Source organism: Lepisma saccharinum, chromosome 24 (genome assembly GCF_977018435.1).
Source record: "Lepisma saccharinum chromosome 24, izLepSacc3.1, whole genome shotgun sequence".
In the NCBI taxonomy this organism is placed as follows: domain Eukaryota; kingdom Metazoa; phylum Arthropoda; class Insecta; order Zygentoma; family Lepismatidae; genus Lepisma; species Lepisma saccharinum.
Window position 1 is genome coordinate 52,825,169 of NC_139252.1, and position 25,117 is coordinate 52,850,285.

Here is a 25,117-nt window from a genome sequence, read left to right on the forward strand (position 1 = left end):
AGGGAAGAAAGGAATTGTTTTTACCACCAGAAGGGAAAAAATCGTAACATAATTAAGCGCATGCGCAGCTTTGTTGGTGAGTAGTCTGTACAATGGCGCCGTTTACTGTTTGTCTGAAAGTTGAGTGCTGCTTTTGGTTTGCAGAATTGAAGTCTCCTGTAATGGTACAAAGAAGATTCCGGCAACAATATGGACAGGAAGCACCAGAATGTCATTACATTGTTAAATGGCATAAACAATTGCTGGAAACAGGGTCTTTGTTGAGGAAGAAAGGTAGCGGTCGGAAGCGTGTGAGCGAGGATAAAGTGGTTGCAGTTCAGGAAGCTTTCCAGAGAAGCCCGTAAATCTGTGAGACGTGCTAGTTCTCAACTTCAAATTCCACGTTCTACTGTGCATGATATTGTACATAAAAGTTTAAGGCTTAGAGCCTACAAGTTACAGCTTGTTCAGAAACTAAAGTACAGTGATAAACCCGCTAGGTTTGATTATGCTACTGAAGTGCTGTCACGCATTGATGATGACAATGAATTCCTGACACGCGTAACATTTTCAGATGAGGCTACCTTCCACATTTCCAGAAAAGTGCATAGGCATAACTGTAGAATATGGGGTGAGCAGAATCCCCATGCAGTTATTGAACATAAACGCGATAGCCCCACGTTAAATGTGTGGTGTGGTTTGACACGAGATTCCGTAATTGGGACCTTTTTCTTTGAGGAAGCTACAGTTACAGGTGCAAGTTACCTGCAAATGTTGCAACAGTATGCTCTACCTTGTATACCTCATGGGTACATACAGGGACGGCGACAGGGGTGGGCACGGGTGGGCAAGCGCCCACCCAAAAATTCCTGTGCCCACCCTATTGCCCACCCAATCAAATTCACTAAATACATATACTTAGAGATATGTGAATGTTGCAATAAATAGGTGTATTCTGGTGTTCATTACATGTATATTTTACTAATGAATATTATCTATACTAGAAATGTTCACATATCATCATCCCATAAAAAGCTCATTTAACTTTGTCATTAGAAAGCAAAAGGAATTATCCTACTAGAGATCTTGAAACATGAAAACTGTGACCAACTGAATACTTCTAAGATTAGAAGCAGCTAGTAGGCTTAGGAGGCGCAAGATTATGCAGGATATGGTCAAAATGAGATCAGGGTTTAGGGTGAGCTTGAGGGCTGCAGCTCCGGGCCTTCACTGGGGGGAAAAAAACATTAGGTACTTCGGATGTAATAAAAAAAATGTAGAAATACGTATAAGAAACTACCTCATATAGCTTGGCGAAAAGTTATAACTGAAACTGTGGAGGGGATTGGGCTGGGGTCTTGGTGTTGTAAGCTCCAGGTCTTCACATATATAAATCCCGGCCTGCGTATGATTAAAATAATCTCTAAATAAACAAATAAAAACCTTAGGGTTGCTTCCTCCAGCAACACAATAAATTATTTCGACTTTTTAACTAGGTGTACATTGAAATTCCAGAAGTGTCTCTTTCTTTATTTCATTACAATTTTTATATTTATATTTTACATACCTGTCATTTTCAAATATTTACATGGTATACAAAATAACAACTTTGTATGCGTTCTACTAATAAATACTAATAAGAAGCAATCACAATAACCAATACAATACGAAGGTATATTAATTTTGATGTAACAGTTATGTGGGTTTTGAAAAAGCAACAGAATTATTGAATTGATAATGGGTGGCTAATTCTATTTAGAAATCCTAGTTCCACACACAAATTTTGCCTATCAGTTACGTAATCATGCAATTTTTGTTGTGATTAACTTACGTAGAATTAAAACGAAGAAGGGGTTGAAAGGAAAGCTTTGTTTGAGTACTAATCAATCAGGATGAGAATGGGTTAAACTGTAGAAGCATCAGAGGTTCAGCCGAAAAGGTCAGCAGAATCTGTAGATGCAGATGAAGTAAAGAAAAAAGGTGTCACGAAGTATCCATTAGAAAATTTTGTTTGTTTGTTTTTAAATCCACTTTTATACTCAGATAGGCTAATCGGGACTGAACCTACAGTTGAAAGTGGAGTCCGAACCAGTGTTCATTGTACTTCCACCAGGGTAGGGGGCAGTAGAAGCCAGAACCTCTTCATTATAAGTTGACAACGTTATGCCATTGGGGAAAAAATATACAGAAAGAACTCACAGGGAACGTGTTATATTATCACCATAAAAGATGCGTTCATTTAAGAGAGTTTATTGCCAGAAACGAATATTTGAAACTTTCGGAAAGAACGTTATTGTTCACGGAGTTAGCTATCTTGATCCAAGAATGAACAATGTGAAATTGAAATTACAACCTCAACTTTCCAAGGGTTATGAACTAATGAAACTCCTCTTTTGGAAGAGTAAGTTGTTGCTCATTCGACTGATTTGTTCTATGTGAAGTCATTTTTCTGCTAATTTGGCTAATGGCGACGATGAGGTTCAATTGTGATTAGGTGAAAGTGACGAAGGGGGGAGGGGACAAATACACGCTGACATTGAAAATACACCCCCCCACAAATTATTATTTTGACTGTGGTTCCAGGCGCCAGAGACTCGTTCGCCTGCAAGATTAAAGTTTCCAGGGTATACTACGCAGGATAGAGGTTGACATTTGAGCGCTTTCGGAAAGATCACGCCATACAACCCAAGTCGTCTGTGAAAAAAGAGATGAATTACCGGGTATGGGGATCAAATTCGATGAATTCATCCAAAATCACATTCTACAAAATGTAAACTATTTGTTACCTCAGTGCATGTGTTCATCTAACCATACGTGTGTTACTTCTCCCGCATGAGTAACAAAAACTTACTTCAGAAAACGAATTACAACTTAGCTAACAGATTTTTCAATGTTACTTGATTATTACTTTTGGACGATATTTTGTCAAAATAGCCTTTCATAAGCCTGGGAATACTTTATGCAGAATAAACAAAGAATTGGTTTTTTCGTGTGTGTTTACATTCCCAATAAGACATTAATTTTAATCCAAGTATCCAGTGGCCGCGATTTGGAGGAGGGGGGAGTTCCCCCGCCACATTTTGACACTTGTTGCACCCGCACTATGGCCTCTTAATGCTAAGACTTTTGTACCAAAAAGGTAAACAGTCCTTTCCCCCGGCACCCGATTGCCCTACCTTCAAATATTCAGATACATTTATCAGTTGTAATAACCTTGTAAGCCAAGAAAAGTGATCATTAACCCCCAAGTTTCAGTTAAAAACTCATATGATGAAAATAATATGATCAGGAACATGCATTTAAATTACAAAAAAGTAATTTAATCCTTCACCTTTGTCTACCATCACAATTTCTATCACTGTCGCCTAATATATAAAGTGGAGTAGGTATGTGCCTTATATTTTTGCACTTGAAGAACAAAATGTGATGCAACCAATTCACATTTATTTCACTACACTGACATGAAGGAAAGAATGTGATTAGAATATATGGCTGCGCACACACAAACACTTCTTTGAAATAATTGTGTCCATCGGAGAAAAAGAAGTGGAACAAGATGCGAGAATAGATTAGAAAAGAAAGAGGGAAGACACCAAACACACCCACACATACATGTGATTTGTGTGTGGATGTCAGTTAAGAGAAACATTTGAAGAATGGAACGAGATAAAGTGAAAGGAAGAAAGAGGTAACAAGCTGAGAAAGAAAGATATAAGAAGCCATTAGGGAGTAAAACAGAAAAGATGAAAAGGAGAGGGAAAAGAAGTGAAGGAAAATCGGGAGTACTTATGCATGTATGTCGTACTAGTACATATATGTGTCTTACATGCATATATACCTATATATATAGTATATATGGCCTTACATTTATACCTGCCTTCCATGGGCGGAGTTTGAGCTTTTGCTTTGGGGGGGGCAGACTCTGGGAGAAGCATATGATGTACCTGAGGGTTATTGAATATCCCCTAGTTTATAAGGGGTCTGGAGGCCTTCCCCCGGAAATTAAAAAAAACAACTTAAAAACAATGAGTTTTAGGCCTTTTAGATTTTAAAATGTTAAATTTCCTCGCTTAAGTAAGCAAATATTAATTAGTATATTGGTTGTCAATTTTAAAAGAAGCAAAACAGTACGATTATTGCATTTTGCATTTCATTATTTTTTTATTGATACAATACTCATATTACTTTAAAAAAGTTACGGTACAATAGTAAGCTTCAGATATTTTAGAAAAATAAATTGAAAAGTTCTTTCGATGCCTCAGCAGTAACTGTTGACTCAACACAAAGTCATTTTAAGTTTTTCTTTCTTCAAACTGTACACATCAATCAAATCGTCTAAGACCCGCTATTGCGGCACAATTACCGCACATGCCATCATGCCAAACGTCAAGATTTGCGGTATGGCTTCATAACAAAATTGTAGTAATTGAACTTAATCAAGTCTTATTTTTTTAGTCTTCTTTAAGTTGGGGGAGGCAGCCCCCCTGGCCCCTCCAGAACTCTGCCTATGCTGGACTTAAAACACCAAATCAATCAATCAAATCAATCAATCAATTTATATCTGCCCACCCTAATCTATCAATATACAACTTCTGCCCACCCGGTCGAAAATTTCTGGCGCCGCCCCTGGGTACATATTTCAACAGGATGCCCCCCCCCCACATTATGCCCGTTGTGTTACTACTAACTTCCTTAATAACAATTTCGCTGGTAATTGGATTGGGAGGGGTGGACCCATTAAATGGCCACCACGGTCACCAGACTTGACTCCTTTGGACTTTTTCCTTTGGGGTTATGTGAATACTATGGTTTACCAAACACCTGTGCAAGACCTCAATGATCTCCGTGAAAGAATTATTGATGCATGTGGATCCGTCACTCATCAAATGTTGAAGAACACTTGGATGGAGGTTGAGTACCGCCTTGATGTTCGTCGCGCCACCAAAGGAGCACACATTGAGGTCTACTAAGGTGAAATTTTTTCCTTGTTCTTTGGTTAAAAAAAAATTCTATGGTTTTCTCTTCCAAATAAACGTTATTTGACATTTCTATTGTTAACGATTGTTGAGTTATTTAAATTCTTTATTGGTATATTTTTTCTCTGACACACTGTATTAGTATTATAATTTAAAATGCCCTTTCTTTCCTCTTTCTGTTTCCTTCTGGAATGGCTTCTAGTCTTCAGGCTGGGAGGCCGGTTTACCCTGGATGTGTGCCCGTTGACATGAGGGAGCCAACTGAGCTCCGGGCCTCGCTGCGCTGGCTTTATACTCGCAGTGGCGCATGGGCAGTGAAAATCCTAACTAAGAGTACGCGTTGCCAACTCACTTTTCAATTACATATTGCAAACTCCGTACTGGGAATTATCATGGTTTGACATTGAGAAATCACTAGTGGAAAATTTGCTAGATGCACGTGTTAACATAAACTAAAACTCTGTGTATTTAGACAATACAATTAATAACGAGTCATGCAGGACTCTGCGTTACTAACAACAGGTTTAACAATGTAAAAGACAATTGTTAATGTTTATAGAACAAGTTAGATTTAAAAACGAAGCGTATGCCTCGCAGGGACATTCCGCTCAACACTTTCAACTGAAATGTTAATTCAAAAAGAAAATAGCGACCACGCAGGGTCGTTACAAGTTCATTTAATGACAAAACCTGACAGGAAAATTTACTCCACACCTTTCAAAAACATGATAAATGAACATTGCAACGTGTTATTTCAGATTTCGTGTTTCTGTCAAAAAAGCAAAATATGCATTACATACGTGAAGTTTTGTGTTCCCACGTTGCACAATCAGGTAGCTTTTTTTTTTCGATTAATTTCGAAGACTTACTGCCTTCATTCACTAAGGGTACGGTGTCTGGAGCGAAGATGTGTAACGTGGAAATACAAAACTTCATGTACGTAATACTTAAACTACATTTACTACATCCATCATGAAATACTGTATGCATGACACTACTGATTGAGAATTGATGCTAGAGAGTAAATCAGAGTTCCAGTGAATTTTAATGCAACGATTTGTTTTTTCAGCACATCCAAACCATAAAACATTATCGCTCCGAAACTCTTTAGAAGGAATTGAAGATTCTCCAGATGCCATGTTGAGCAGTCAAGAGGTAGAACTGCAGGAAGTGTCAGCCTTTGACATTAAAAACGAAGACTATGAAGTGATTGCAAGTAATCCTTTGTTGAACTCCAAACCACACACATTATCCAGATAGTTGTTCCTTTCTGGCCCATGTGACCAATTTTACATTCTACGAGAGACTTGTGATGCTTTTGCTGCATAAATAAGTTTGTTTATGCAGAAGTTGCCAACAAGGTAGTTACGAAAAACCGGTGATAAACTATGCGTAAGAGTTGGACAGTGGAGAAGCAGTCGTGAGTTTCTGCTTGTCTTTCTTTAAATTTGTTTGTTACGATTGTCTCGAAATGTTTATTGTTGTTATACAATTGTGTGTAGAGGTTTTTGGAAGATTGCAATGCAACCCATGGTAATAGTTATCGATTCTAGCAAAAGATGGCAGCACATGTCAAGCAACAATTCTGGTCGCTTCAGTTTGAATCCCAACTTGGGCATGGGTGTTCTTTGCTAGTGTCCATTCATCACCTATCATCACTCATCCTCATTGTTGCGGTTAGTCAAAAGTGGCAGAAAAGCAATGCTAAATAACAAAACTAAAATAAATTAAAGATTGTTTCAGTCAACAGAAAGTGGAGTAAGATTTTGTGTTTTGTGATAGGATGCAAGAACAGTAAGGAACTTCTAAGGTGATGAACATAATCTTTTCACAGAAGCGAAAGAAGCTTAAGTTGTGGGTGACCCACGATGATGCAAAATAGAATTTGTGGTGGAAGAAAATTGTTCTAGTTCCTATGGTGTAGAATATGGAAATTTTAGCTCTGTTCTCCATCATTCTTGTGGAATGTTGGGAAATTGAACTCTGTTGCTGCAAGTCTTCTTGCGTCGCTACAGTGGTATTTGCTTGCTTGAATTGGTGTTTCGTTTCTGTTATATTGAATTAACATGTAACCTCAATTTTGTGTTTTTTGGGCGACCAGGGTAGAAAAACTTATTATGCAGGAAAATTTAAAATTGAGGGAAATTTTGTAACATTTTGCTATGTTATGACCAAGATTGAATGTATAATGTGGAAAAATGTGTGAAAGTTCGGCCCCCCTATCCCTCGTTTCTATCCGGCCCTCTGGATTGCTTCCTGCCTTAATCCTTCCTTTCACCTCACCCTGAGTGCCAAGCGAGCAGATTATATTTGCGCCGGAATTACAAAAGGTGGGGGAGGGTTTCACACAATAATTTATATTTTTGTGTCCCTGGTACGTTTACACATGTACAGAAAGTGAATATACAACTTGTTAAATGGACAGTACCGTAGTTCTTTAAATCATAACATTCTAGTAGGATATATTGGTTTATTATACGTAGTTATATATATACATATTTTACAGAGCGTTTCCATGTGTGTCTTGCATAGACCAAATTAACAAATCTCTAAATCAATATAATTCCGCATCTATGGCTTACACCATCGGCAATTCCTTTACCGCAGAGTTAGCGTAACTATCTCCGCGGGCCTACCCTCAGCTTAAATGATATTCCGTTCCTTACAAATGAGTTTCCTTACGCCTTCGCTCTTTCTTTTGGACATCAATTAATCAATACGGAAATATCCACATAATCAAATCTTTTTCTAAAAGGGGACTTGGGACAGCAACAGGGGTTGGCTTAACCAGATGCTACATTATTATATCCAGTCTGGCCACCATAAGTGGACTAAACTTGAGGAGACGTTCCTGTTTCGTCGATCAATGGGGAAACACTGTTTTTTGCTAAAGCCCACTGGCCTTTTTTATAGTCGGGGCAAACGTCCATGGACGTGGACCCCGTAGCGTTGGAAAATTCCACTGCAACGGTCTTTTGAAAGACAGCTAGCTCCCCCAACCGGGGAGGTAAAAAACAGGGGAATCTAATATCCAGCAGAGCACAATCCAATAAGCACATACACTTACATGCAATAATAACATAAAAGTACACTCATGGAAACATATTACTTAACCCTACACCTTGTAGCTAGCCAGCAATTAATTAACATATTACCAAAACCAGTAATGTTCAATCCGATCGTTACAAATGTAAAACCAGGAATGTAAAATCAGAGGGTCACTGTACAAACAATAAATAAGAATTATTGTACAGTAAAACTTCTCCTCATGGACACCTCTAGATATCAGACATTTTTAAATTCCCCGGCAGAAATACATGGGGTTTAATGGCAATATTACTTTTCAATAATGGACATTCTTAATAACGGACGGCCTGAAAGAAAACGGTCACAATTCCTGGAATTCGACACAACAATGGCCAGTATTTCGAACTATACTTTTTCCTCGCTTAGAAGGGACTGCACTGTAAACACAAGGGCAAAGGTATTACTCCGCCAGGCTTCACTGATTGGATGATCGTAAAGCTGCTGCGTCCACCACGTGTGAGAGAAAGTTGGCGCGAAAGCAATGTTACAAGCTAAGAGAAATTAAATAAAAAGGAAAACTATAACTTTTATCTCGTTTAGGAGTTCATCTTTCACCATGTTTGGCTGGTGTTCGATACCGTTTGCATCCATCCATTCAATAATATCATGTTTAAGCTACTGCTTGTTAGGAATAGGAACTTAACACAGTGTTAGGATGCATTATCTAATATGATCACACTGTTCTGTGAAAGGAGAGGTAAAATTTTCTTTAACCAGTTTTTAAAAACGTCACCTGTCATTTCTTCATGATAATCTATTTTTTTTAGATTCCATAATGAATTCCCCACCCTCTAAAAATCCATCTTCACTTCCAATATGCAATACAATAAGGCGTCTGCCTTTGCTGGTCGGGTTTCTTAGCCCTGTAGTTAATCCTGAGAGGAAAGCCTGTTTTTTAGATTTTACGGCAGAATCTACCCACACCTTAGAAATGGTATGACCTTCATTCACCCACGTTTCATCAAGGAAATACAACTTTCGCCCCTCCCGCCTGTATTCGCGTATTTTCCTCAGGTGGTTCCGGCGCCACAACAATATGTCTTCTTGGTCAACAATAATATTTTTTTCTGTTGCATTGCACAAACTCGAAGCCAATTTCTTTCAGAAGCGTGTGGAAACTTGTTTTCTTAAGGTTCGGCAGATCCGGATCACTATTCACACTCACCAACACTTTATTTATTGTTGGCGCTTCGTTCCTCTCAAAAAATTGATGAACTGTACGACAGATGGCACTTCTCGCAAACTCATCGCACTGAACTTGTAACACAGGCTTTTGACGTTGACGCTTTTTCTCTGGTGTTGTTAAAATACCCTTATTTAGAACCTCGCTGCACGCAGATTTTACACTCGTAACAGACACACCAGTAAACTCAGATGTCAATTTCATCACGTCCTGGATAACCATAGTTGGATATTTCTCGCAAAACTTTGCGAACACATTCAATACAATTTGTTTCTTGCCGCTTTTCAACGGTTTCCCGCTGCAGTGTTTAACGTAGCCAACGCGAACATCCATCTCGCACAAATTGAAATTCCCTCCCGCCTGCCCAGCCTTTACGCATGCGTGTTGCACCCAGAGTAAAAATTGTCACGTCTTGTGTATTTATGACAACCTGGAGTTCATTTACATACTAAATATTGGTTATGATAATTCTAGAGTACGATAATTACAATTGTGTTGAAGGAATGTTCTATTTTTGCAAGTTAGAAAGTGGACTATATTTTGTTGCGCGTGGCAGGGTCTGTTGTTCAAGCAAACTCAACGAGAAGTGTTGCCAATCCACTAAAATTATCGGTTTTGAACTTTTTGGCCCTGCATTGGTAACAATAATGGCTTTCAGATATTTGCACAGTAGTATCATACTTTTTTGACTTCATTCAAAAATAGACACGGAAGTGACCTATTTTTCGTTTATTTATTTTCTTTAACAGCAGTGTTAATCCTTGTGGTATTGTTGCAGATGTTCCTATTCGAACGTTCTCTGTTGCTGTTTGCAAATATGATGCTAGATTTTCAAAATTTTGAAAAATGGAAGAAATAAATTGGCTGAACTTCCATTTCGTTGGTAATTTTCGATTCGTCATACCTCTTACGATTTTTGAGTAAATTATACTAAATTCTGCACATCTATTCTCTACATCCATTGCAAGACAGGGTCTACTTAATTTTTTGATAGCATAAAAAAAGAAAATTGCGGATCCACGATATTGGATTTTTTTTCAAATTCTCTTACAATTTTTGTCCAATTTGCGTGAAATTTGGAAAACTAAAAATGTATGCAAAACTACTCTAGTTATGTGAATATGTTTATACTACATATATATATTTAATAAACCTACGGATATACAAAGATAACACTCGGAAAGAACTGGCCATTCAAAAAATGTATTTTATTGTGAGGGAAGTGAGGAGGAAAATTTGTATTCTTTATTCTATGAAAACTAGCAACAAATAGGGTATGACATGTCCACATTGTGATTATGGAGATTATCCATAAAAAGCATTTCTACAATATAATGTAGAACCCTACACACTGTGAGAATTCGCTTTTTGCTATATTCTGCAGTTATTGGTTGGCAACACTGTATTCATACACGTGCATATGTTTACCATACAGTTCCTTCTAAGCGTGGATCCAGTATAGCGTGCATTGTTTCATGTTACGCCGAACATATTTCTTTTTAAAAGTGCAGACAGTAGGCAGTATTTTTGGGGCCATCTTGAGAAGCGTGTGTCATTTCTGATATTATGTCACAGAAACGCAAACGACTGACTTTAAAGGAAAAAGTTGAAGTCATCAACGTCTACGAGAAAGAGAAGCTTATTGTTCGAGACATGACTGTGCGGTTTGCTGTTGGAAAAACACAGATCAGTGAAATTTGTAACGTATGTAGTGATACTTTAGTAAATGTAGTTTAGTTCATAAGGCACATACTGTAATATGCTTATCCTATTGTTAGGGACATTGAATTTTCGCGATGCGCGAAATTGCGAAACGTGAAAAAAAGATGCAATTTTTAACATTCTGCACGTAACTACACCCCCAATGATGAAATATGCATGAGTTTTATTCGCGAAGTAACGCGAAATGTGTGCTTTTCCACGAAATGAATGCTTTTTCGCGAAATAAGCATTAAATATCATCAAATTAAGTAGAAAACATGCAAAAACCGGCAATCGAGGTTGTGCGCGCAAACTGTCGATTTGTAACGAAACGTTTGCCTAAAGTTTCCTACCACTTGCAGCTGAAGAACGTTTTATCTTCGATCACATCAAGAAGATGCTGCAAATTGGGATTTCCCTGCACATAATCTCAGTTCGAAAAACTTCGCTCCCTGTCAAGCTGCATTCCTTTCTTCCCCCGAATATGCAATTTAGAAATGAAGTGATTTTGTGTTAATGTTTTCTTTTTGGTTGGACAGCTAAGTACTTGTGTATGTGTACAGTATATAAAAATGAAGAAATAGTTTATCAATTTATAGCTCTTTTGTATGTTGTTTCCTCTCATGATGAAAAAGTGTGTGCCAATTATTTTTTTTTTTCCACCGCTGGTATATACCGCTGATCTAACATTTTATTTACCGCTCTCCTCAGTTTTTATTTACCATAAATTTGTCTCCCTACCTATTGTGTAACATCCTACACTCTTTTCTGAATAGCGGAAACTTTTTAATAATGCACATTTATTTTTCCTCCAGGCCTGTCTGTTATTGAGAAGTTTTGCTGTAGTAAACCATGTCAAATTTTCAAAATTCACCAATGTGTACCTGAAGTTTCCTCTCTGCCTCTAACTGATCTTCCCTAATATGAATTTTATGGGGTCTTATGTTCCCATGCATGGTTATGGTAGAAATGCATGTGGAACTACAATACACTAAACTCCATGGAACAATACACCCCAACTCTGCCGGTCTGTCTTTTCGGATTTCAGTCACAAACGGATGACGTGTAACCACTTCTCAAATTTCAGTGGATCACCTCTAATGAACAGTCCACAAGTGCTGACCAGATTGTGTTGTTGATAGAATATGGGTGTGAGAGTTTGTATTGCAAATAGTAAAGAATTCAGTCTGTGCAAAGCTGAAATTGGTAATACTGACAGACATATTTACTGCATAACATTTTAACAAGAGACCACCGTAGCTTGTGTCCATACGTTGCAAATACATGTGCTTCCATCTTGTTTCGATTATTATTACTACAGGTAACACTGCAAAAAGTTGCGAGTGAATGTCTAGTGTGCCACTTTATTTACACAGGGGTGTACATGTTCATGATGCTTAAAAATTAGAACTGATATGATGCTGATACTCTCACCGATTCCCACCGATACCAATACTTCAAGCTATAATAATAACTACCTTTGTTGATTTTAACATGTTTTTTCGTTAGTTTTAAGGGTTTTTAACAAAGGTAGTTTTAAATTGTAAGTGTCGAGCGCCATAAAGTATTTTTAACCCCATCCTTTTACCTAGTACGACACTTCTCCGACGTGGCTTGATGTTCCGAGCCTAAAATACGACCACCTGAAGAAGGAAGCAGAAAAGCTTTCGAAACGTAGTTTACAACGAATATATACTCACTTACGAAAGTAGACGAAATTTAATACTTCTAACGTATTTTTGTGTATAGATTGTGAGTAATACGCACATAACCAATATGCTATATATTAATGTCGATAGGTTAGTATTCCACTTGAATTATAATTATTTGCATCAAATTTCCAAGATTTTTGCTTTAAAATATTTGAGAATTACATTAGATTATTAAATTACATGCTATGTTATCATAAAATTCAGTTTTTTGACACAAACCTGGCGCAAAATGAAAAGAAACTCAAATTTTACCTAATTTCCAGGATAATTACTTTCCGCAAAAGTGCAGCACGATATTTTTTGAAGACTGCTTAAAAGACCAACTGCGCTTTCCAGATTTCACCGGTGGACGGGCTGGTGCACCGCTGATGCACGCTTTGTCGTACCGTATTTCACTGGGGCACACCAAAACTTTCACCAGGTTAAACCATGACGTCATCAATTTCCACCAGCCTCAAGAATTTGGTGCTGCTGGTGAATCAAAATGGCGTCGTCTGCACTGAAGCTTCTTGCGATTCGTGATATGCGTTCTGTAGGCAATAGTACGTAATGTCTCACTGATTTTGTTGCGCGGAGGGCGAATAAACTGGATGCAGACATAAACTGTCGGCATTTTAGATACCACTACTCCTTCACTTGCACACAAAGTGAAATAAAGTAGGCCGATACATCAAAACATGCTTCCATCTTCTGCTGCAACATGCAGGAAAGCATCCATTTGCAAAATTCTATGTCATTACAAAAGAATACCACTTAAATTCGTTCTGCACATGCAAAATAAGATGCCGTTAAGTGAAAATATATAATATTCATGAAATATCTTCTGATAAACGCAGATATGCTTGCACATTCCGAATGTAACTTTCATTTGTTTCAGTATGAAGCCTTCCAAATTTCACCGAAATTGACGTCATTTTTGGTGCACCAGTCTGATACACGCTGGTGAACTCTGGAAAGCGCGGCAAATTTTCGGAAAAGTATCGGCAGGTATCTGCAAATAAATTCCAACCGATACTTTCCGATACTTAAACATTGGTATCGGCTCAGCCCTATTAAAAATTACAATATTTGGAGAGATGTCTCATACCCTTCTCTACCCTGACATTTTGCCACTCTGTCGAAACACCGGAAAACTATCTAAAACAATCACCAAAGGTACACGAAACTCACAAATACCAGCCAGAATTATTTCATTTAGGTTACTTCCATGTTATACTGAAATGTTAATGTTTACTATAAAATATGTAACAATTTTTTTTTCAATGTTTTGACAGCATTATAACTTTGGTACGTTAGGTGATCGTTGTTGTTTTGTTAATGATAGATATATATTTTTAATGCAGGCATTGAAAGAGAATGTTGTTTGTTTGTAAGGTTAAGAACGATTATTCTGAACTACTGTAACCACACGAGACACTTCAGAATGTGAATTAAATGTTTATTTTTGAATACATCTTTTTGTAGTGTTTTTATAAAATGGTATATGAATCTACAATATGTTTTTTTTTGAGCTTTGTTGTTTCCGAGATGAGACGGTTTTTTTCTTTTGTTGAAAAATGAACTAGATTAGTACATTAATAAATTTATTTATGTTGTTTCTGTAACTGGTGTCTTCTTCAAAGTAAGCCCAGTTCATATTCCTGTCCTGGAAAATTTTAATACACACATTTAGTGGTTGGAAACTTTATTCAATGTGCGCACTTTTCATACTTGCAGTCAGAGGCATCTCGTGAACGCATGCGGTGCATGCTGCGCATGCGTCAATTGTGGGGAAAAGGACAGCTTGTTCTGCGACGACATTCATGAGCATTTCTACATTCTAATATCTTCATATAAAAAAAAGTAAAGTGCTCCCCTGTGCTTAGCACCACGCCATGAAGGCGTATAGGGGGTGTGGGGGTAACGCCCCACACTTTCTTGATCCGGTCATGTCTTCATATAGGAGAAGTATTTATTTTACACGAGAGCGCTCAACTAAGCTTATATTACATTTCTTGGATCTGAAGTGAAAGAAAGTAATAATTCTTTTCCCACAATTGATGCGTCACTTCAAATCCAAGAAATGTAATATAAGCTTAGTTGAGCGCTCTCGTGTAAAATAAATACTTCTATATGAAGAAATTAGAATGTAGAAATTCTCATTAATGTCCTTTTTCCCACAATTGACACATGCGTTCACGAGACACCTCTGCTTGCAGTGTTGTGCAAAGAAAATCTTAGCAAGAGAAGTAATTGTTGTAGACATATGAAATCCCTTTTTCTTCCCTCTCTAACCCCCCTGGAATGACAGGACTCCTGGCAGAGGTGAAATTTATGCATTTTACTTCCAATGAACTAGCTAAGTGTAACATCACCAGAGCTAATGTCCCAGATGTATGTTTCCAAACAAAATTTCACACAGCGAGGCTCCTATGCTTCGATTTGATTTGATTTATTTTTCTTCGCTTCTTGTGCCACTTTTGGCTAATTTGCGAATATGGGGATGAGTGGTGATATGATGAAATTGATGAATGGACACTCACAAATGTCCATGCCCAAGCCAGGATTCAAACTCGGGACCCCTGGCGTCGCAGCGCGATGTGCTAACCACTCTGCCACGGGGGTCGGCCCCTATGCTTCGACATTGCAAACGGGTCGTGACTTTTCTTATAGTGACAGAAGTTAGGTAACAGAAAAATTGTGTATTGTATATCAATGTAAAGACTAGATTCTGGGGAATACCTGGATATTTTACTCATTCCTCATGGATAAGGTATTAGTGAAGAAATAAGAAAATCAGGTAGTTTTTCAAGAAACACGTCAATACCGATGTGTGATAGACATCAGTATTTTGTTTCGTAACAGCTGTCACAGTAACAAGCGATAACCTTCTACGATCAGTTTTCACCATGTAAAATATATTTATATAATTTTTTTTAAAATGTGGGCTAAAACTGCCAATTTTCCGAAGGCCTCAATTTTTCATGTGTTCCCTCAAAAATACCCAATTTTTGTACGTTATTTCCAATAAACCCCTCATCTGTAAGTAATTGGAAAATATGTACATATTCACCAGAATCACACCTCACTGTGCTTGCTAACTGCTGTCACTGGAACAAAAGTAATTCCTTTCCTATAAGTTTTTAATGCAAAAGGATATGATGAAGCAGGTTGAAAATTTTGTTCGGATGCTAGGCACGTCACTGATTAACCAGTCCATAACAAAAGTTGGAGGAGGAAGATCTAAATTTTGCACAAAAGAATCATATTCTGCATGCACCTATTGCCACCACAATAGACAAAAGTGAATTAAAAAAATGTAGTAATTAGCAGTGGTGTATTCCTACATGTTCACCTTCTCCATCTGGCTATTCCGCAGTGTATGGTGTTGCTTTCAAACCTTTCGTGATGATGTGTCAAGGTTCTGGAATATCAATTGCCTCATTTTATCTGGTCGGCTTCCTTTCTCCTCGATTTCTGATCTTAACAGTCCTTTAGAGGATTTACTTTCCTTTTTCGTGTCTGTACATGTAATGTAAATGTAGTACTAAGAATTTACACTACTGGACCATTAGGGAAGCCATACGGGAATTGAGGCCCACACATTCACAATCTTGGTCATAGATGGAGGTGATGTGATCAGCATCATGCTCTGGCCATATTTATCCCCCCTCCAAGTACCTGTTCATATCCTTGCACACACTCCATCAAGGCATATTGGTGGAAAAATTCCATCCCTGTGATTCGAACCCAGGACTCCAACATGGCAGTCAGAGATGGCCAACCAACTGGACACTTTGGGTCTATCAATATTAATTTTTGACCAATACCACTCGAGTATGTATAAAAAAATTACCAATAACTGATATGCTACAAAATGCAAAAATGAGAACATTTATATGTAAATTAAGAGAAAAATATGTAAACGTGAAATGGGAAAAGACAGTACAGTAGAACGTGACACGTCCTTTCCCATTGCACTAATATTTATTGTTATTAATTATCTTTTCTCTTGTACAAATGTTTATTGTTCTTTAATCTTAATTTCTGTAATTTACCTATCACTGATAATGTCAGGATAGTGACTAACCTGTATATACTTATCTTGTTAAGAGCTGTTGCCATGGCAATTACGATTGTGTTTTGTCTTGACTTTGGAGTTCGGGCTCGGTTTTTGAATAAAATGATCAAGTTGAATTATAAGAAGTTTAATTTCTTTGAGTGACATGTATTATATGTTAGGCATATAAGTATTTAGTTTGCAAAGAAGTAAAATTGACTTCCTTTTTCTTAGTGCAAACTTAACTTTGATTTTTCTTTGGCGAACTAACAGAGATATATTACCCCATACCCTGAGAGGCATCACGTGAATGCTTTCGAGTCTTTCATGTGAACTTATTATTGGCTCTTTTAGTTGAATCATGTTCTTTTGACTAAAGAACGTGTCAAACGTTGTTTATCTGCATTAATTAGGACCAGTGGTTGTGCGGATAATCAAGCATGTGTTTATTTAACAAAGAAAAGCACGTACAGTACAGGTTCATGTTATACATACAGTACTACATACGTATACCGTACAAGAAAATAAAATATATGAGAAAATGAGGAAACACTCGTAATATACGTACAGTACGTGCCTAAATTACAGTACTGTACCTGTACTGTTATTTATGCAGAAAAATAATCAGAATTTTTTTGGGAACATATTTGATCGTCTTTTTTTTTTTTGCCACTCTTGCTTTTTTGAGTGTGCGGATAACAGACGTTGTGGATAAATGACGTTCTACTGTAATTGAGTTCAATAATATAGATTTTAAACAAAATAACTTTTGATCACGCTGAAATTCAGATGTTGAATATTAAAAAAAAAGCTTTACATAACTCCACTTTACATTTCATTAAAAATATACACAACAATACAGTTCTCATTTAATCTCCCACTCTCCCTATATCTTTGTACTTACCAATATAAGATTTCCTCATTGTTCCATTAGTGTTTTGGCATCCAAAATAGTGAGAATTAATCTGAAAGATAAAGCAAATTGAGTGTAAAATCTGTAGTGTGTGTGCACTAACTGCAACTTTTGTCAAATCCAAGAATTAACTGAATTTGCTATATTATGTGAAACACAGAGGATCAAACTTATCTGACATGCATATTTTGGACTGTATGGAAATAGAACCTCAGAATCCTGTTGGAATTTTACTCCGTAGATGTGAAAAATTGAATCTATACAAATTTATAAATGCTCTGGGGTGTTTCTCACCGTTTAGATTTTGTATTTATCGAGAAAGTAAAAGAAACTGCAGTGGAAAACAAAACAGATCTCTCTCTGTCAATATACTTTGTCAACGTTCTGCACATAACAATCTCTTTGACAGAGATAGCGAATCATATGATGGCGCCAAATCTAACCTTTTTCGAGATTTTAAGCTACGAGTTCCTTTATCACAGAAATTAGACTGCATTTAGCGTCAGTTCATTGTCTGTCCAGATACGTTGGAATAACAATGACCCCTTTATATTGTGTGCGTTGTAGAGGAGGGGGGGGGGGTAGTAATAAGTAATGTTGAAATGGAGAAAATATCTGCCTGTATCCTTGAATTTTTGGAAAGTTCACCTTGAAAACTGGGAATTATACTTGAACCTAGACATTAACGGAGAGAACCTACAAAAGATTATCTGAGACACTACTGATTATTTTCCACTGCTATCATTCAGTGCATTTTTATATTTGTCTATAAGCACTTAAATGTTGATTTATTTAGTCACAGACCAATCATAATTATAGAAGAAATTCCCATAAAGACTTGAGTAACATATGAGTAGAGGCATGCAAATTTCGTTTTTGAATAAAAACACGAAATATGAAATACCATGTTGTAATTATCGTTTTTCATGTTTCTGAAAGGTGTGAGGTGCATTTTCCTACCCTGTTTCGTCACAAAATAATGCGAAATGAACTGCAAAATACGAAATATACTCTTAATCACGAAATTTACTGTTTATATACCAACGCGACACTTTCTGAATTCTGAAGTATCCTGTGACTTATGCAATTAACGGAAAATTGATTAATTCTGCTTTAAATATTTGAGACTCAAAAACACACAGGAATAAACTTAATACTCTGGTAACTACATAAATGTGCTATTAGAAGGCATAAGTTTATTTTTGTGTAGTAAGTGCAGTTTTAAATCAAATTTAGGATTATATTCACAATTTTAAAACCAAAATGTAATTTTATATAGCACTTTTGATGTAATTATTCACCACTATAACACCGAAATTTCATTTTATTTACCGCTTTTGAACCCAGAAATCGATTCTGTTTTTGTACCGAAATTTTGCTTTTTTATTTACTAAAAATATGTGCCTCTACATATGAGGAATGATTTACAAACCATTTTACATATGGTGTAAGACATTTTAAATCTTCAAACCTGTTGCTTACCTTATTTTCTTTAACTCATATGTTTCATTTAATCTTCACTACTTGTACTTCCTTCATCATCCCCTTTCTTGTTATGTTCTTTTCGAAGAATAGCTTCATGCGCTCTTCTAAATCTTATTTCAAGATTTCTCTGCGTGTCTTCTGGTAATGCAAAAGTTTTAGATGCAGTTGGTGGCATTGAGAGTCTGTGAGTTCTGTTGAAATCCCTTTGAAGAAAAGGAATCTGTATTTTCCCATGGTCTTCGTCTGCATGAGCGGCAACAGTGTTTGATGGTTCATTTGATGCTGGTGCTACTGATTCAAGATTTTGGCAAGTCTCGCTGTGTTTTTGTTCCTCTGTTATACCCAGTTCAATGCTATTTCCGTCAATCTGTGGTGCAGTGCCTGAAGCGCGAGTACTTGCATTTTTGTCATGGTGTCTCAAGCTCGGTATGTTCTGCGGGACTAGAAATTTTGGTCTTGAAGGTAAGTTATCAAGCTTCATAGATGAGTGCGCAAAGTCACTTTCAGTTTTCTTAGATTCAAACTTCAATACCATATCTGGTACAGATGGCAGAGGACCAAAGCAAGCTGTTTCAGAAGAGAGTTCGTTTGGGGTAACGAAAAACCCTCTACTGTTCCTCAGCGGAGTAAATATTGCTGAAGCGGTTGCAGGTGCCTCGTCGAAATTGGTCTCGCGAGTCGATCCGCTTCTCGGCCGAGTCAAATTACTGGACAGTTCAAAAAAGTACGAGTCCGGGTTCATGTTCTCGGTGTTCATGAGAGACACTTTCTTCTCCAGATGCTTCTGCTTGTGTTCCCTCTGCTCCGCATCATCGCTGGTTGATGAAGGCAGGAGGAGGCTATCGACTTGTGGAGATGTTGGAGTCAAAGGCAGTTCAGGTTCTGTGAAAAATGTTGACGAGAGTTCGCTTTCCGTGACAGCTTCCGTTTCGGTTTCCGCTTTGTTCCTGTCCGTCACTTGGATCTTCTGCATGAGCTGTTTCTCAATCTCCAACGTTGCTCTTCTTCCCATCACGTTCTTGCCGTTTTTCCTCACCTGCTCCAGCAAGTACTGCATTTGCTCATGCGGTGGCACCACCTGTCCTTTGAGAGTCCGTGAAAGGCCTGCATAAAGTCCATATCTGCAAATATATGCAAAAGTGTTTGTTTCTGAATAATTTATGATAAAATTTTTGTTTTGTTGTTTATCATCTCAAATTTCTAACAGCAGAATAAATTCAGCAAGTGCTTTAGGAACTACTTGATGTTTTAGTTTTGCTTGGGACATTACTGCCTGTGAATCTGCAGCATTAGTCTGATTTTATTTTATTTTTAGCATCACTTCTACCACTTTTGGCTAATCCCAATGATGAGCACGAGTGATGATATGATGAAATTGATGAAGGGATGCTCACAAAGAGTGCTGTGGTTTGAACCTATGACATTGTAGAATTCATTATCTTTTTCACAATGTGGAGTTCACACAAATAAGCAGAGGGCACCCTCATTGTCAGCACAATTGAAACGGTATGGAATTTTTCAGGTGGAATTGAACTTTAGGTGGCAGCAACTGCCGATTTGAACACGACCCTAATTTTGATTGTTGAACTATGACTCATTTGCAGAGAACTGGTTCGCATGAAGATACACGTTGATAAGGGATGAAATCAAGAAGTAGTGTGAGGGGCAAGATCAGGCAAGTAGGTGAGATGAGACAATATTTCATAGCCATGTGCAGCATTGGGTGTGTGATCCGGAGCATTGTCTTGAAGCTGTCTCACAATTTTGGACAGTATTCTACTTCCTCACACGTTCAGCTCTGTAACAGAAGAACTACACAATAGACAGTGCTACAGTTTTATAGTTTTAGTACACAGACATTATCCTTATTAGCTGAAGGAACACACAAACTTTAAATTGCTACAACATGAAAATGTTTCCATCAACACTCACCTTTCAAACCTGTCAAGATATGCTGTGAATCCTAGGGAGCATGTGAATATGGCAGCTGTCACAACGGCTAGGATCATCAGCGTATTGGCAGCCATGATTGGTGACATGTCCATATCTGAAATAATATATGAAATTAGAGTTGTAGTGCATTTCACACACACTGCAAAACAACACACAAAGTAACAATAATTCACATACAGTAAGAATAGTATTGCTACTAAAGCAAATAATTATACAGGATGTAGGAATTACTCTCGCAAAGTTTACCAAAAAGATTAATCTGGTGCTGCCTTGGTCATCACATATGTTCTGGTGTACTTCTTTTCAAATCAAGGCTCGCGCTACAATGCCAGGGGTCTCGGGTTCGAATCCTGGCCTGTGCATGGATATTTGCGAGTGTCCATTCATCAATTTCATCATATCATCACTCATCCCAATCTTCGCAAATTAGCCAAAAAGTGGCACAAAAAGCGAAATAAAATAAAGCAAAAAGGCAAACAAATCAAGGCTTTCCGAGATTAATTCAACATATATTAAGTCATAAGTGGACAACAAAATATTATTGGAGTTACAATACTATTATTCTTCAACAAGTCCACCACCTCCTAATCAGTCATGATGTTGACTATCCTAGTCGGATCCACCTGTAGAAATTCCACTTTGTTCATAAACTCCAGTGCCCAAGTCCTGCTGTAAGTTCAGTTATGTACACATTGGTTTGTCCTATCCTGCATCAAGACCAATGACATAGAGAACATGGGAAAACGAATGCTGACATAAAAATATAGTTCAAATTTTCACCACCAGGTGGAAATGTGGTGCTGAAACATCCTTGGAAATGCTTGATGGCACACATATTCAACACAGCTGTACTGGCATAAACTAAAAATAAAGTTTTGCATGTCTAACTTCTGGTTTTTGCACTTCAGCTACATTTCCACCTGGTGTTGAAAATTTGAACTAATTTTCTTTCACCTGCCTTCACTTTCCCACGGTGTCCATAGCCTCTATTCAAAGTTTCACTGCAATCTCATACTTCAAACTGGCTCCAGAATGCTCTGAGTGGAGGAACTTTAATTCTCAGTGCACATTTCCACCTGGCAGTGAAAATTTGAACTATTTTTTCATTGACATTTGCTTCCCCATGATCTCTATACCAAGTTTCATCGCAAGCTGATGCTTTGAAGTGGTTCCAGATGGCTCTGACCACCCAGTACATGAAGTTGCTATTCGAACAACCAATGGGATTCCTCAAAAGCCACATGCTTTATGTTTACACTGACTTCATTCTTAGAGCAGATAGAGAATAGTGTTTCCCTACCTGAGCTATCACTGACGACAACTCCAAACGTGTGGAAGACTTTCCCCTCATCCCCCTTCCGCACCCAGCAGCTGTAGAAATCCTCCACTTCTTCGCGGGTATCGTAAGACAAGATGGCCAGCTGGGTGATGTGGCCGTCACCGGGAGAGAGCTTGTAGCGGGAAGGGTCCTTCTGCAGGACCTCGCCTAGCTTCAGCCACATGGTTTCCACACCAGTGCCTGGAGACGAGTCTTTGTTGTAATAGCACCCTAGCTTCACTTGCTCGCCCATCACGATTGGCAACTCTTTGTAGTGTTCTGCAAGAAAATGGAGGAAAAAATATAGTTTCAGTAAGCATAAGTGTGTGTCTATGCATCAACAACACCGAATGTACAGAGTGCAATTGAGCTTTTCGAAATGCAGGGTGTTTCACTTGCTCTCGGCCCCTGATTTCGCTTATAAAAATCAAACTATTGGTCATAATTAAAGGCACATATTTTTGATAAATAAAAAAGCAAAATTTCGGTACTAAACAAAGTCAATCTTGGGTTCAAAAGCAGTAAATAAAATAAAATTTTACTGTTATAGCGGTGAAAAAGCAGTATATAAACTGACATTTTGGTCTTAAAATTGTAAATATAATCCGAAATTTGATTTAAAAACTACACTTACTACACAAAATAAACATATTCCTTCTAATAACACATGTATGTCGTTACCAGAATATTGAGTTTATTCGTGTATAAAGAGGTCCACTTATGTTTCTCAAAATATTCATAGCAGAATTAATCAATTTTACGTGAATTGCAAAAATCTCAGGATAATTCTGAGTCTAGAAAGTGTCGCGTCGGTAAATAAACTCTAAATTTCGTGTTTAAGAGTCTATTTTGCATTTTGTAGTTCATTTTGCATTATTTCGTGACAAAACATGGTAGCAAAATGCATCTCACACCTTTCAAAAACATGAAAAATTAACACTACAATGTGTATTTGAAATTTCGTTTTTTTTGTCAAAAACGAAATATGCATGCCTAGTCATAATGCAATGAAATTTGCTGCGGACATAGTTTACATTAGATTTATTTCCTGTAAGAACCATACATGTAAATAGATAAGTGATAATTAGTATTATTAGTCAAACTTGATTTGAAAGAATTCCAGAGCCGAATAAAAACAATGATATATAAATATACTTTTAAGTTGATTTTTAAATATTGTCAGTGGACTGTCTTTCAATTTCTTTGGCAAATGGTTATACAATTTATATCCATGAAAATAAACACTCTTATTAAAATTAGATGTCCTGTGGCTTTTATAATGAATGTCATCTTTCTCCCTCGATCCATACGAATGTACGCTACTATTTGGTTTAAGGTTGGAAATATTAATATTTCATATATATACGTACACACATGGTAATGGTAAAATCTTTAGGCTTCGAAACACATGCCTAAAGGATTCACGATAATTGGCACCGATCATTATTCTAACAACTCTTTTTTGTAAAATAAACAACTCTTTGGCACCAGGTGTGTTTTCCCAAAACATAATCCCATATCTCAATCTTGAGTGAAAGTTAGCATAATACGCAGTTAGAATGGTCTCTTTACTGCATATTTTGCTTAATACCTTAAGTCCATAACAAACTTAGTTTGGAAAGTAATACATCAGTATGAGTATTCCATTTAATATTTTCATCATCAACAACAACACCTAAAAATGTTGTATGTTGTACACAATTTATCTTTTGTAGATTGTGGAATAGTATATAGGCAGTTTTTGATCTATTCAAAATTAGCTTATTTTCAATACACCATTGTGTCAAGTCGGTTAGTACTTTATTAGTTATTTCCAATTGACACATATTACTGTGCCTAGTTATGATATTAGTATTGTCAGCAAAGAGAATTATTTAATATTAGCTGGAAGATCATTGATAAAGATAAGAAAAAGTAAGGGTTCCAGAATGGAGCCTTGAGGTACACCATGTTTTAGAGGCAAAACATTTGAATGATAATGTCTAGCATTATGGGTAACTTCAACATACTGCATTCTTTTTGATAGATATGATACCTTGGTATATGAGAAGCATATATACAGGGTGTCTCAAAAGTAATAGCGCAAACTGACACAGGTGAAAGTACACGGTAATAGAAGCAAAAAAGTCTTTATAAACATGGGTCTACAAACGAACAGTTTTTGAGATAATTGTAAATGTGCAATTACAAGCTACCACTGACTGACTTCATTGTTTGTAAATGTCGTCCTAGTTGGTAAAATAAAATGTTCCATTTTTTAAACAAAGAGCAAACCTCGGACCGTGCAAGGAGGAAAGCACTCTGTGTTTAGAGAATGGAATCGATGACCCTGTATATATATGAATCCTGTGAATCTGATGTATTAATACATACCAAAGTTTATTAAAAGCATTTTGGGTGCACCTTGACTACCATATTTTCATTCGAGCCAATTTCTAGCCCATGCTTTTCTTTTAATTTTGGCCATTGTAGAAGAATAGCAACAGTAGCTACTCTGTTGTACAATGTTCTTACTCAAGTTGCTCGTCTGCGCAACGCCTTGTGAGAACCTAGCAATGCCTACCAACAAGTACCGCGTGAGGCGAAATCTAGCAGATGAACAAGTACCATGCAACTAGTCCAACTAGAAAATCCAGCAGGGAATCTATCCTCGTGTGATTCAAGCATTAGAAAAAGTATAGATAAAAGCAGTTTAATGTCTAATTGAGATTGCATGCCAATGTAGTTCCAGTCCTGATTATATTTTGCTGCAGAAAATGGACTTAAACTCA

The 25,117-nt window shown here is 37.2% G+C and overlaps 2 protein-coding genes across 4 annotated transcripts in view; one reads left to right on the forward strand and one right to left on the reverse strand.

Annotated features, from left to right (window-relative positions):
- The window catches only part of LOC145978235 (sodium-independent sulfate anion transporter-like), a 105,792-nt gene extending 88,996 nt beyond the window's left edge, over positions 1-16,796 (forward strand). For both annotated transcript variants that reach the window (XM_083110713.1, XM_083110712.1), the window contains exon 12: positions 6,025-16,796. In XM_083110713.1, the coding sequence (XP_082966839.1) occupies positions 6,025-6,215 (191 nt within the window). In that variant the 3' untranslated portion in view covers positions 6,216-16,796. The remainder of the gene's footprint in view (positions 1-6,024) is intronic.
- A 732-nt stretch (positions 16,797-17,528) lies between these two features.
- Positions 17,529-25,117, reverse strand: part of LOC145978234 (uncharacterized) — a 53,925-nt gene continuing 46,336 nt past the window's right edge. For both annotated transcript variants that reach the window (XM_083110710.1, XM_083110709.1), the window contains 4 exons: positions 22,329-22,625; positions 21,008-21,122; positions 19,073-20,196; positions 17,529-17,642 (listed from right to left, as the gene is read on the reverse strand). In XM_083110710.1, coding sequence (XP_082966836.1) covers positions 19,101-20,196; positions 21,008-21,122; positions 22,329-22,625 — 1,508 coding nt within the window. In that variant the 3' untranslated portion in view covers positions 17,529-17,642; positions 19,073-19,100. The remainder of the gene's footprint in view (positions 17,643-19,072; positions 20,197-21,007; positions 21,123-22,328; positions 22,626-25,117) is intronic.